We start from the raw sequence: 14,231 nt of genomic DNA, 5'->3' as shown, positions 1-14,231 counted from the left end.
TTAGGACACTGGCCATATATATCAACAATATAGAAGGGATTTCTGTTAGAGCACTTAATAGTCGTAAGTAAATTTAATGACTTTCAAGAAACACTGAGACCTGTAATCCTAGCTACTCAGGAGGCTGAGATCTGAGGATTGAGGTTCAAAGCCAGCCTGGGCAGGAACGTCCATGAGATTCTTATCTCCAATAAACCATTAGAAAATCAGACATGGCACCACAGCTCCAGTCATAGAGCGTTCGCCTTGAGCTGAAGAGCTGAGGGACAGCGCCCATTCCCAGAGTTCAAGCCCCACCACTGACAAAAAAAAGGAACACTAAGAAAAAGTTCAAAATAGTAGCATAGTTTCTTTTTTGAATTGTCACAGTATTTCTTTATTTTTTGGGAAAAAAAGTAAAGGGAGTAGAAAACAACATTCATTTTTTCAAGATTCTTGTTCATAAGAGGAATTGTGGCAATAAACTTGTCAGTATTTTTTTCCTTGTAAGGATCCTAGGTACATCAAATATCTGAGATAAAAATATGAAGACATTCTTCATTTTCTTTCCAAGAAAAATACAATTCTTTTCCTTATGAATCTGGTGAATAGCACAGTAAACAGAGCAATGCCATCACAAAGCAAAGAGATGCAAACACCAACATTTTGAGCCAAAACAATTTTTTGGGGGGGTGGGGTTCCGGTCGTGGGGCCTGAACTCTGGGCCTGGGTGCTGTCCCTCAGCTCTTCAGCTCAAGGCTAGCACTCTATCACTTGAGCAACAGTGTCACTTCCTGCTTTTTTTCTGCTTATGTGGTGCTGGGGAATCAAACCCAGGGCCTCATGCATGCAAGGTAAACACTCCACCACTGAGCCACCTTCTCAGCTCGCCAAAACAAACATCCTATACATATTCATGTCATAGAGATGAAAGTCACCTGACTTTTATTATCCAACTTTGAGGGTTAAATCATGAAAGACAGAACAAAATAGAAAGAGAAACAAATGACACTTCCCACCCTATTGAACAGCAGGCTTTTCAACAGAAATCTTTTTTTTTTTACCAGCACAACTATGTTTATTGCAGCATTATTTACCATAGCTAAGATATGGAACCAACCCAGATGCCCCTCAGTAGATGAATGGATCAAGAAAATGTGGTATATATACACAATGGAATTCTATGCCTCCTTCAGAAAGAATGACATTGCCCCATTTGTTAGGCAATGGAAAGACTTGGAAAAAATTATATTAAGTGAAGTAAGCCAAGCCCAAAGAAACATAGGTCCCATGGTTTCCCTTATTTGCAATATCTACTATATGTATGAGTCAAGCAGAAAAGGTCAGATAAGGTGATGTTAGGAAAATGAACCCTAAGATATGTATTTAAATGTTTTTTTTTCATGCATTTGTTTCTAACGCATTTATAAGATTTTTTCTTTGTTGCTTTGTATGTCCCTCCCCCACAGAATAACCCCTGCTTTCACTGTATTTGATGTCAGTATAATTTGTGGAGGGGAAGGGGAAAAACAAGTCGTTTAAATAAGGATACAGGTGGACCTGTTGCAACAATGAGAAATACAAGTTGTCATGTCGAAAACGAACTTTACAACTTTGGTGGGGGGGGAAGGATTGAGTGAGGGGGCAGGGGAGGCTGGGAAGGGATGGGAAGGGCAAACAAAGGAGGCAGCTACAATGCTTGATAGGAAATGTACTCATTATCTTGCCCATGCAATTGTAACCCCTCTGTACAGTATTTTCACAATAAAAAGTAAAAAAAAAAGAATGTCCCACGAGATCTTAGATTTAGTAGCAGTCAACCAGGAAGCAGACTCAGGTGATGGAATCAGGCAGGAGTTCCTCCAGGTGACTGTCAGGCCATTGTTGAACTTTACCCATTAGGGTATGCAGCCGCAGCAGCAGCAGCAGCAGCAGCAGCAGCAGGGTCTCTCAGTGGCTCCAAGGGACTGTCACCTCATGCTGGGCTGCAAATTCCTACACAGACTGGTTAAGGATGCAAGTAATACATAGGCTTGGCAGACTTTGGCCCCGTTGGTTTTTAAGAACATTTAGACAATAGCCCAGGACAGTTTACCAAAATGACAATTTTTTTTCTAACCAGGCTTAGTCTTGTAATCATCTCTGACAGGTGCAGTCTCCACACTTGCACACCTACAACTGTTAACACTATTCTTTATGCCTTTTTCTAAAAAACAATATTTTATCTATTTTGCCTCATTTTTCTAAAACTGACTCTAGACTCTTGATCTTAAAAGGGGGTTGATGGGTGAAGGTCCATCTTCTGTAACTTCTTCAAGCTGACTTCAGGGGCATTGATCCTACCTAGCCAGGAACCTATAACCTTAGCCTATTTTACAAGAGGCTATCAGGGTTAGATGTCATTAAGAACAATATTTAACTTTTGACAACTGCACAAACCTTTTCTCTGGCTACAGCAGTGTAGCTTGTTTAGCACTCTGGTTTACAAAAACATCTTTCTGGATGACTTAGGAATGTGAACTCTAGTGACCCTAACAATGCCTAAGTTACCTTTGCAGGCCTTTAGGCAGATATCAGTAGAAACACACTCTCAGGTTTACAAACTTTTTCCTGAGCAGATGAATTTCATGTTACTGGTGTCAGCTCAATAGTTACTGCTCATTAGAGCTTTTGGCACATAAAGGGGTTGAGATTTAAACTATCCCCCACATTTTATAACATTAGCTTTTTACTATCACAGAGGACTGGCAAGTTCCTGTCCCTTACACGGTAGATTAGTCATGGACATTAGGCATGCTTTTAAACTATCTTCCTATGACCTCCCGGCTCTGACCAGTTTCAGAGGGCCACGCACAAATGACTCTAGGATCTGACATTTCCGCCATCCAAGCAGTGGCTTACAGCCTCTGGGTGCCCTTCCATTGCTTTTGTCCCAGGAGTGTCTTCTCCACATTGGGATAAATGCCTCATTGGCATTTCCCTTAGGTGGTCGCTGGACTTGAACTCAGGGCCTGAGTGCTGTCCTTCAGCTCTCCAGCTCAAGGCCAGCACTCTGCCACTTTGAGTCCTAAAGCAACTTTGCTTGCTCTTTCAGCACCCTGTTGGTGAGTAGAGGTGACAGTCCTTTTTCTGCCCAGGCTGGCTTTGAACCAATTTGCAGATCAATGAGTCTTATTAAAGGCCACTTTACTCCAATTAAAAGCAACAAGGTGGTCAACATAGAAATAGCTTTTAAGCATGCTCTTACCTGGAAATTAAGAGCCAACGTTACATCTGACAAATTTGTAAGAATCCTCTGTGCTTTGCTCTGGGCTTGCTGGAAACTCGAGGCTTTTCTCAGAACTTCTCTCCAACAGGCGAGTGCCCGCACACTGTCCTCCTGGCTGGGGATCCCAGTACCCCTCAGGTTAGAGCAGCTAAGAGCTCTATCCCAGACAAGCCCCCATTAAATGTAATAGGAAGACCCCCTACTCAGACAGGCAAGTCCACCTAGTCTTCCGGAGTGACAGAGCCCACTGCAACAATGTTGTTAATAAAGAAGCAACTTTATTGAGAAGGTTCCTACACTGACCGGCCAGGGCCGCAGCACAGGCTCAGGAGCTGATACTGCGACTCAACAGAAATCTTATAGCCCAGAAGACAATGGCAAATTCTCATTACAGAAAAAAAAAGTCTCAAGAATATTAGACCTAACAAAGCTAACCTTTAGAAATGAAGAAGAGAAAAAATATTCCAAACAAATTCAAACTGAGAGAATTTATCACCACCAGATGAATCCTTCCTTCCAAAAAATGCTAACTCTTGTTCTTTAAATAACAGCTAGTAGTAAAGAAGACTAATACCCTTCATTCATAACAAAAATGCCCCTTGACTAACGTATGCTCAATGTTTATTTCATTCAGCCATTGATATGCTGATGTCCATATCTTTGAATTACTTTTTCAGGATATTTCATGAAAAGAATTTATAGAAAAGATGACTTCTTTTGACTGTCTTCATTGACACGTGACATTTTCAATAAGTTATGCCCAAGCAACATTGTATATTGGAACTTCTCTTTTAAAATTGCACTGAGCCTTGTATGATATACATATAATTAAGAAATGTACTCATTATTTATGTAACTGTAACCCCTCTATACATTACCTTTACAATAAAAAAAATGTCAAAAGCACAACTTAGTACTGGGGCAGGTAGGCACAATATTTACTACACATCTCTTGAACTTTTAATTTTCATAATTTGGTTATACATGGCAATTTGTTACCAGCTTCCATTTGCCCAAACGTAAGCTCTTTGGAGCAACAAGCTGGTTTGATAAGACTGAATATTTTATGTGCTTAATATCATTGAAATGATGCCCTTTTATCCTACATAGTTTATTTTAGCATAATATTTTACAGGTTCAACTATGTTTTCAAATTTCCATTATTTAAATGTGAATAATATACTGTTCATATAATGCAATATTTCACAGAATAGATTTTTATATCACCCATCCAACAACAGGTATTTAGACTGTTTTCATAGCTCAGCTATTACCAGTTATGTGACAATGCACTTGAGAGTTCTAATACAATTCTGATACCTAGACATAAATGCTATTATATGTAACATCCCATTTATATACTATATAAATGGAAAATATCTGTAAGTATAATTGCTGAATTATTAACCAACACCCCACTAATTATCTATATGACATTCAATGTTCACAGCTGGAAGTAGAAGTTTCCTGGCAATTACCAGGGAATCTCCAGACATTTTATTAATCTCTCAAATGATTTAACAACAGCCAACAAATTGCTCATCATCTCCTAAGGGAGAGTCTTAAAAGTTCTAAAACAAATCATAACTTGATGTAAAAACCCTATGCTAACCAGCAAGTACGATGGGAAATCAAGAGAGTAGATTTTTTACAGGTAACAAGGAAAGACTGTCTTAGGATTCAATCTATTCCATCAATTCACATATTCGCTGGCTTTTCCATTCAGTATAATGACCATTTCTGATTCTATCTCCTTGCTTTCTACTATCTCCTGATGCCAGGGCAGCAAGAGGCCCTCTCTACTCTTTCTTTAATATTATAATTTCAAATTTTTCACATAGGCTAGAAGAGTTTAATTCTCATAAGCTTACTAGAAACATACCTTGTATGTATTTGAGGAAGCATTTAAGTTTATGTACATCTCCAATTATGTATAATTATAAAAAATGGAGGCTAAAGCTAAGAGGAGGTAAGGCATAAATGTAGAGATCAGAAGTAGCAGTGATTCAATAGTTATTCATTTACCTATTTCTATTTATTTATTACTTACTTACTTTTTTGGTTCTAGAGCTTGAAGTCAGGCTTCAGCAATGAGCCTGAGCTTTTTGCTCAAAGCTAACCCAGCCACAGCTGTACTTACTCAACATTTCATTTTGATATTCTTGTAGTTCTCAGTTACTTTTGTCTCTACACCCTTTTGAGTGTGATGCTCTGAAAAATTTTAAGTTTTAATCAGTAGATGAATAACTGTATGGATATTAATAATTATAGGATTCTATGTGTGTGTGTGTGTGTGTGTGTGTGTATGCACGCATGCACACGCATTTGCACACAAGCCTGCAGTGGGGCTTAACTAGAGGTTTCATATTGCAGCCTAGCCTTTTTTGCTCAGGGATGGTTTATCACATCTAAGTGTCTCTCAGATTTGCCCACCTAGGTTGTATCTTAACCAAGATAGTTAGACCTAAGCATCATGAGCTGCTAGGATTACAGGTGTGAGTCACCAGCACCCAACTAATTCCAGAGGCTTAAGGAGAAAAATGGAGATTACACAATACCTTATATTGTGATGCATCATTTGAATATCAGGAGACATTTAATTATCTTGCTTTGTGGTAACCGCAATATGTCCTTTTTTAGTGAAATATGACTACTTTCTAGTATAACTAAAAATGCAATTAATCAGCAATGATTTTTTTATTATGGCATACCACTTGGTTGTTTTCCATTGAAGCAAAAAATCATTGATTGCAAGTATTTTCATGTTTACGTAGGAAGCTTCATGCCTTGTGTACTTTGCACTTTATCTTTTCAAAAATTGCAAACCAAACCAATGCAAATGAAACTGAGACTTTTGTAGTTTATTGCTGTGTTTACTGGAGGAATTCTGTACTGTTACACTCTGATGTAATTCTTTATATTAAGTACAATACCAAAGTCTGCAGGGGGCGGGAACATTAAAGTACAGAAGGTAACTCAGCTTTTTAAGCATGAATGAACTGTGTGAAAACTGTGTGGTGGTGTCAGCTTCACCAGTAATCTTATAAATTTTTCTGGCATTCATTTTGTTCGATTATGAATTCATATTTCTAAGGAATTACATTCATGTGAATTCTTCAATGTCTATGCTTTGGTGAATATATTTGTGTGTATATGTAAACAGCCACATATGTGTTTATATATACATTTATAAATTCCATCCTCTCCATATTAGATTTTTCCTCCAATAATAACAAATTTCTCCAGTTTTTGCTCACCAAACAATAATAAAATTTCCTTAAATTATAATCTATATGATAGTATTCTCTACATTTTAATCCTTAGGTTATTAGGGATATGCATATGCATTTCTTTGACTACTCACATGGTGTTATTTGTGATATCATAGTTGGAAGATGTTCATGCAGAACTAAAGTGTTCAAGGATTGCACTTGTGTAATCTAAATGACATCTCTTCTAATTTTTTTGTGTCAAATACACATTTTCTATAGACAATCAAATGCATAACTACTATAATGAAAATGCTCCCCCAAGGTAATAATAATGTTTTTAAGTAAACTTACAATGTTTATTAAAATAGTCATGGAAAGTGAAGAAAAATAATCTAAATTACATAGATTAACACATAATTTACGGAACTAATTTCATTCTTGCAGAACTGAGAAAGGTACTGGGATTTTTTTCCTACTACATCTTACTTGACATATGCCTCATTTCTTCATTATTTCAGACAGGACAAAGAAATAAAGTCACTATTCATTAAGGTGTCCATAAACCTATGTAAAAGGGACACCTCACAGGTAAATCTCCCTGTCAACAAAAAGACACATATAAGGTATCTGAGAACTATTTTGAGGGACCATGGGCTCAATGAATCATTTAATCCTTCCATTCTTCAAGTTAATTTTATGTATAGGAAAAGAGTTTTGCAGGCCTAATATGATTTTCTCAATGTAATATTTGTAATATTATACTTACGCACAAGAGAATAGTATATTCATGTTTGTTAGTTTGGGTTTTTATCTAAGGACAATCCCATATGTGATCTGTTAAGTATTTTTATTCATATATGTGCCTAATATCTTTCAAGAGTTTTAATACTGTCAACATCTTTACCCATAAATATAAGAATATAAAGGTCTATGTTTGAAGTGCAGAGATATATGTAGTTTGTAAAAGTTACTATTGCATTTACTCTAACAATTGTGGTTCTACATATTTAAACTGAATATAATTATTAGTTGCCTCGGTCTTTGAAATTATATAAGTAAAACATGGAAAACTTGAAGTAATGAAATAACTATCCATATAACTGGCATAAAACTTTATACAATTTTAAAATCTTCATCTCTTTTGATATACACATAGTATACTATTCATATTCATCTATTTGGAGCAGAATATTCTTTGGGACAGTAGAAATTTTAAAAGCTAAGCTTGCTTAGTTTTCTAACATGTGTCAATGACAGTTCACTTCCCATTTGGGAAAACTGAATGTCTTTTGATACTCTACAACATTATTTTGTGGGCCAAATTATTCTTGGTTGAAAACAGTTTATTACTACTTCTCAACGAAAGCCTTCTCTGAATAAGTACATGATAGATAGATGGATATTTAGATAGACTGATAGATGAGATGATAGATGCATAGATATTTATATATAAACGTAATGATTATAAAGATATCTCTACGGTTAGTATTGTAAATGGAAAAGTTTGCATGTTATTTATGCTAGATTTTATATTTTTAAGTATCATTGACGATGTTGATATTTCTGTCTAGAATTGGCACTCTAATAAAACAGGATGGAGAAACGCAATCTCTCTGTGCTGAAAGAATTCATCCTGATGGGCATCACGGATCGTCCTGAGCTGCAGGCCCCATTGTTCATTCTGTTCCTTGTCATCTATGTGGTCTCTGTGATGGGCAACTTGGGCATGGTCATCCTCACCATGGTGGACTCCAGGCTGCAGACCCCGATGTACTTTCTCCTCAGACACCTGGCTCTCACTGATCTTGGTTATTCCACAACTGTGGGACCTAAAATGTTAGTGAATTTTGTTGTAGATCAAAACACAATCTCCTATTATTGCTGTGCCACACAGTTGGCCTTCTTTCTTGTGTTCATTGCTTGTGAATTATTTATCCTGTCGGCCATGTCCTATGACCGCTACGTGGCCATCTGCAAACCACTGCTCTACACCGTCATCATGTCACAGAGAGTGTGTCATATGCTGGTGGCAATCCCCTATCTCTACTGCACGTCTGTGTCTCTTCTCATCACCATAAAGATTTTCACTTTATCCTTCTGTAGCTACAATGTCATCAGTCATTTCTACTGTGACAGCCTTCCCTTGTTATCTTTGCTCTGCTCAGATACACATGAAATTGAAGTGATAATGTTGTTCTTAGCAGCCTTTAATTTGCTTTCTTCTCTTCTGATTGTCCTTGTGTCCTACCTGCTCATTCTCATCGCCATTCTCAAGATGAATTCAGCTGAAGGCAGGCACAAAGCTTTCTCTACCTGTGGGTCCCATCTGACTGTGGTTGTAGTCTTCTATGGGACGTTGATATTTATGTATGTGCAGCCCAAGTCCAGTCACTCTTTTGACACTGATAAAATAGCTTCCATCTTTTACACTCTGGTCATTCCCATGTTGAATCCTTTAATCTATAGTCTGAGGAACACAGACGTCAAATCTGCCCTGCAAAGAACATGGGAAAAATATATATCTTTCCTCAAAGCTTGTATACAGTGTGAATGCTAAAAGCATGTTCTGAATATAAACTATGCTTTTCCCCAGAATTCATAAGCAGTAATATTAGGCTATGCATATATTTAAAGATTGGCCTTTTCTTCCTTCATAGTAGACAGTCTTCTATATGCTCTATAAATATGGTTCAAAGTAACAGAAAAATGCTTTATTTGAGGAAGTGACACCAATTATAGAGTGATGATTTGATAGTATAATATAATGGGATTAACAATTAATGGTCAAAAAAAAAGATAGAAGAGTTGCACATTTAAATAAGTGAGGAATAATAGTCAACACAAAAAACAATTTTCCTTTTTCTTTTTTTTATTTTGGCCAGTCCTAGGGCTTAAACTTAGTGCCCATGCACTGTCCTTGAGGTTCTTTTGCTCAAGGCTAACACTCTACCACTTAAGCTTAAAAATTTTTAATGGTTATCATAGGATTCCTCTGTAACAATAAACTTTTCAGTGTCCATGTACATATTGTTGCTTCATTTCTCATGCAACCAGGTTGTTAACTTTTAAGGATTCTACATTTCTACATACTCTGTTAAAATCAAACATGATTATACTTATATCAGATTTGAACATTGCTTTAATTTTAAGGAATCAATCATTGAGGTGCTCAAATATACTTATTCTACTTGTAAATATGCTCTAGTTGGCCAATTTTTATTTGTGAAATAACTATCTGTAGATTTCAGTGTATGGCTCTTTTTTCTGGCTGACTTCCTACATATTTGGTCCATATCTCAATGTCCTCATTTTAATTAGGATCCAACACTTGCAACAATTAAGTGATAAAACTTGAAGGCAAGAGAGATAATGGCATGAGTTGAACTGTGCAATATTCAATGGAGGATAGAGTATGACAGGAATCTGTGTTTTACCTGCCATGCCTTCAGGAAATGACTCCTGCAAGGCTCTTTCCAAAGTTTTCCATGTTGCTTTCAATACTTACATTTCACAATATTTACAGCATTGTCATAAAATTTTCTGTACAACCAACCAAAGTTGAATGAAATATTTAATGAAATGGCTAATACTGAAGTATAATATGGAGATGGTTTAGTAAATAATATATTTTTGTGTAAATACTGAGCCTCATACTCTCTGGGGCTCTATCACTTGACCATACTTCCAATCTGGTGTTCTTCTTGGATAATTAGAAATGGAGTTTTCTGAACTTTTATGTCCAGGCTGGCTTTTGAACTGAGATCCGCTGAGTAGTAATCATTACTGGTGGGAACCACAGGCTCCCAACTGGATCAATTTTTATAGTCTTTCAAATGAAGAAGAATAAAGAAAACAAAAAATGTGTTGAGACCTAAGTATGATGATATATTTCATAACTCATTAAAAATAGCCTTTATTTTATTACATAGATTTACAGATACTTGAGAAAATTTTCTTCTTCTCTGTATGTATTAGAATTTCAGTTTCAAAACCAGACATATGACTAACAAATTGCTAAGATGATTAAACACAATAGAACAGTTTTTTACAGGAATAATTTTGAAATATCAGTACGATTAGTAAAAATAATAATAATCAGAAGCATAAAGTGTCTACAAATATCTGCTGAGGTTCATATGTAGGGTGGTGTTTCAGCTTTTTAATATGTTTTTTATTGTAAAGATACTGTACAGAGGGATGACAATTACATGATCAAGGGAATGAGTCCATTTCCTATGGAGCATTGTTACCCTCTTCCTTTGTTTTTTCCCCACAACCCCTATCCTCCCACTTCCCCTCCTCTCCCCCACCCAAAGTTGTAAAGTTCATTTTCAACAGTTTCTTGTACCTCTCATTGTTACAATGGGTCATCCTGTATCCTTATTTCAGCCTTTTGTTAATTCCTTTTTTATTGGCATAGAAATTAAGAAACACACAAAGGTGAATAATAGTGAGATACATCAAGACCATGTATGAAGATGGCACAGGGATCTCACTAAAATTTCACTGAAAGTTATAAATAATTAAAACATACAGGTTTGCTGGTTTCTACAATAAGTAAATAAATCCAAAATTGAATACAAATTTTCTATTGGTTCATGACCTTGGGGCCTTGCATGAAGTATTTCAATGTGGTTGTGTTCATCAACCAATTGCTTTGTATCTCCTCAGGGAGCATCTGTTTAAAAAAAAAGTCTTAGTTGTAAAGTCTGGTTTTCGACATGGTGGGGAGGGGGATGGGGAGGGGGACGTGGTGGGAGATGGGAAGGGATGGGAAGGGGAAACAAAGGAGGAGCCAACAATGCTTGATAAGAAATGTACTCATTACCTTTCCCATGTAATTGTAACCCCTCTGTATGGTGTTTTCACAATAAAAAAGAAAAGTCTTTAAATTGAATCCACAGTGTTCAGAAACATGGGAGAATTAAGGGTTTTGAATATAGGTAACAAAGACACAGGGTTCAGGAGGTTCTCTATATTTCCTGTTCTCAAGAAATGATTAACAGGGAGCTGGTGTCTCATGCTTATATTCCTAGCTACTCAGGAGGCTGAGATCTTGGGATCACTGTTCCAAGCCAGCCCGGGAAGGAAAGCCCATGAGGCTCTTATCTCCACTAGGAAATCACGAGGAAATCAGAAGTGACGCTGTGTTTCAAGTGGTAGAGCGCTGGCCTTGAGCTGAAGAGCACAGGGACAGCGCCCAGGTCCAGAGTTCAAACACCACAACCGACCAAAAAAAAAATGGTTGCACTTTCTCTGAGTTTGCCATTTAATGTAAGTAACTATTTCTCATTCTGTTTCTATAATTATGACTAAGCCATGATGTCTCATATACATCTTTGAAACCTGACATTGTGTGTTTGCATCTATAAATGGTTCTGTTTTTATGCCTATGGTTTTATATCTAACAGAGGTCAAGAAGGAGAGAGGAAATAGAACCAAGAAAAGGACATTGAAACAAACATGATTTACTATTATTTCCTCATCCTCCTAAATATGGCAGTGATTGGATGCCAGAAGCTATTTTCTCTCTCTCATTTGTTGTACAAACAGATTTGCAAGAGGGAAAAAATAAGATTGGAAGAACTTTGTTGAAGTGTTAGCAGAAATTCAACTGAAGTTTATGGTGACAGTAAACGCTGTTCATTTTAGCTGGGTGACATGATTAAGCTTTCTTAGAGAATGTTTGAAAGGGGAAATGAGTACTCAGTAGAAATAGTAAAGTATCAAAATGCAACATGTTCATTTCATTGAATTGCAAAACTGGTTAAATAAAATCCACTTGTCCCTATTTTTCTTTTTTGTAATATTTCCATGTATATTTTATTTTTGTTTATTTTTTAAAAATTAATTTAATTGTTAAGGTGATGTACAGAAGGGTTACAGTTACGTAAGTAAGGTAGTGAGTATATTTCTTGTCGAAATTGTTTTACGTTTGAAGAAATACTTATACATGTTTTTCATATATTTTGCAATGTTGTCTAACCAAGATTTAATTTGCTTCTAATTATGTTTATTGAAATTATTTATCTAACATTGTAATCTAACTTGTTTTGCCACATATAATATAACCACAATGTTCAAATGAGTTCTTGTAGCAAAGAAAAGTATCACGAGTCTTCATTCTGTAAAAAGAAAAGCTCAGTTTCCACTAATTTGTTCAAGTTTTCCTCATAGTGTCTCAGGGTCTTCTAACACAATAAATACAAAAACAAATATGTATAGTTGAGATAAAATGCCAGAAGGAAAGAATAATATTTTCCAGCTAATTAATATAAATATATCTAACTTTAATGTTAAGAAAATATAAACAATAGAAAATTAGTAATTAAACAATATAGCACCTTGATTGTCTAATTTTAGATACAGAAGAGAAGGATGAGCAAGGTAGATGTTGAGTCTATGCTTATGTCTCATGTCCTAACTCATGCATCTTTCATTTATTCATCATTTTATCCATGACATATTTATTCCTTTGACAGAAGAAGAACACATATATATGTAAAAAACTGTTCTATTGGGTAAGTCTCTGTCACTACTCATAAAACAAAAATTCCAGAACTTGTAAGCAAAGGCAGGTGTATCCCCAGTCCCATGTGAGCTGTGGCACAAGCAAGATCAAGGACAGATTGAGTCCTTCAGCTCAGAAGAATGGTAAGTACTTGATGTGGCTCAGTAGTAGAATGCTTTCTTAGCATGTAATGATTTCCCAGCACCACCAAACATAAATTTCCTCATATATTTGTGTACATGATCTTTAAGAAGAGTTGACATTGGAAATATTAAATCATTCCATACACCCCTGAAAGGACACATTTGATTTGCATATGAGGATAGAATTTAAGATAAACGATTTGCCCAAAGTCATCTTTGAAGGTCTTAATTAACGTATGCTATACACTGTATGATGTAATTGCATATCTTTTTATGTAACCTGTAACAGTTTTCACCTATGCCACCTGTAAGGATAAATATTTTATAGGATTAACTTGTTAAAAAGTAGGCTGTGCTAACTTTTGAAATTGAATTTGGAAAATGTTACTATCTGTATCTATCATTGATCTATGAAAAAATCTGATGTCTTTTCTTACAATTTTATGCACTTGAACCCTAGGTCTCCTTGGCAAAGGCCAAAATTTTCTTAATAGAGACCCAGAAACACAACAAATCAAGGAAAGGTTGGACAAATGGGATTGCATGAAATTTCAGAGCTTCTGCATGACAAAGGACATAGCTAGCAAGATCAATAGAAAGCCCATGGACTGGGAGAAGATCTTCACTAGCCATACAATGGACAAGGGTCTCATATCTAAAATATACTTGGAACTCAAAGAATTAAATCCCCTAACAACTAATCCTCAAATAAACAAAATCCTGATAAATAAGTGGGCTAAAGACAAAGAGAAATTTCTCTGAAGAGGAAAGAAGGATGGCCAATAGACACATGAAGAAGTGCTCAACCTCCCTAGCCATAAAAGAAATGCAAATCAAAACAACATTGAGATACCACCTCACTCCAGTTAGAATGGCTGTAATCAAGAACTCTAATAACAACAGATGCTGAAGGACATATGGACAGAAGTCAACCCTATTGCATTGTTGGTGGGAGTGTAAACTTGTTCAACCACTTTGGAAAGTAGTATGGAGGTTCCTCAAAAGTCTCCACATAGAGTTCCTCTATGACCCAGCAATCCCACTTTTGAGCATTTACACAAATGATCACAAAAAAGACCATACTAAAGCTACCTGCACAACTATGCTTCTTGCAGCAT

General features: G+C 36.2%; 1 protein-coding gene across 1 annotated transcript; it reads left to right on the top strand.

Annotated features, from left to right (window-relative positions):
* Positions 1-8,053: 8,053 nt before the first annotated feature.
* Positions 8,054-9,016, top strand: LOC105995347 (olfactory receptor 8K3-like). The gene has a single exon (XM_013029053.1). The coding sequence runs from the start codon at positions 8,054-8,056 to the stop codon at positions 9,014-9,016; it is 963 nt and encodes a 320-aa protein (XP_012884507.1).
* Positions 9,017-14,231: the final 5,215 nt, after the last annotated feature.

The sequence above is a fragment of the Dipodomys ordii genome, unplaced genomic scaffold (assembly GCF_000151885.1).
Source record: "Dipodomys ordii isolate 6190 unplaced genomic scaffold, Dord_2.0 Scaffold117, whole genome shotgun sequence".
In the NCBI taxonomy this organism is placed as follows: domain Eukaryota; kingdom Metazoa; phylum Chordata; class Mammalia; order Rodentia; family Heteromyidae; genus Dipodomys; species Dipodomys ordii.
Note: the sequence above shows the minus strand (reverse complement) of the source record. Positions and strands in the feature narration are given on the sequence as shown.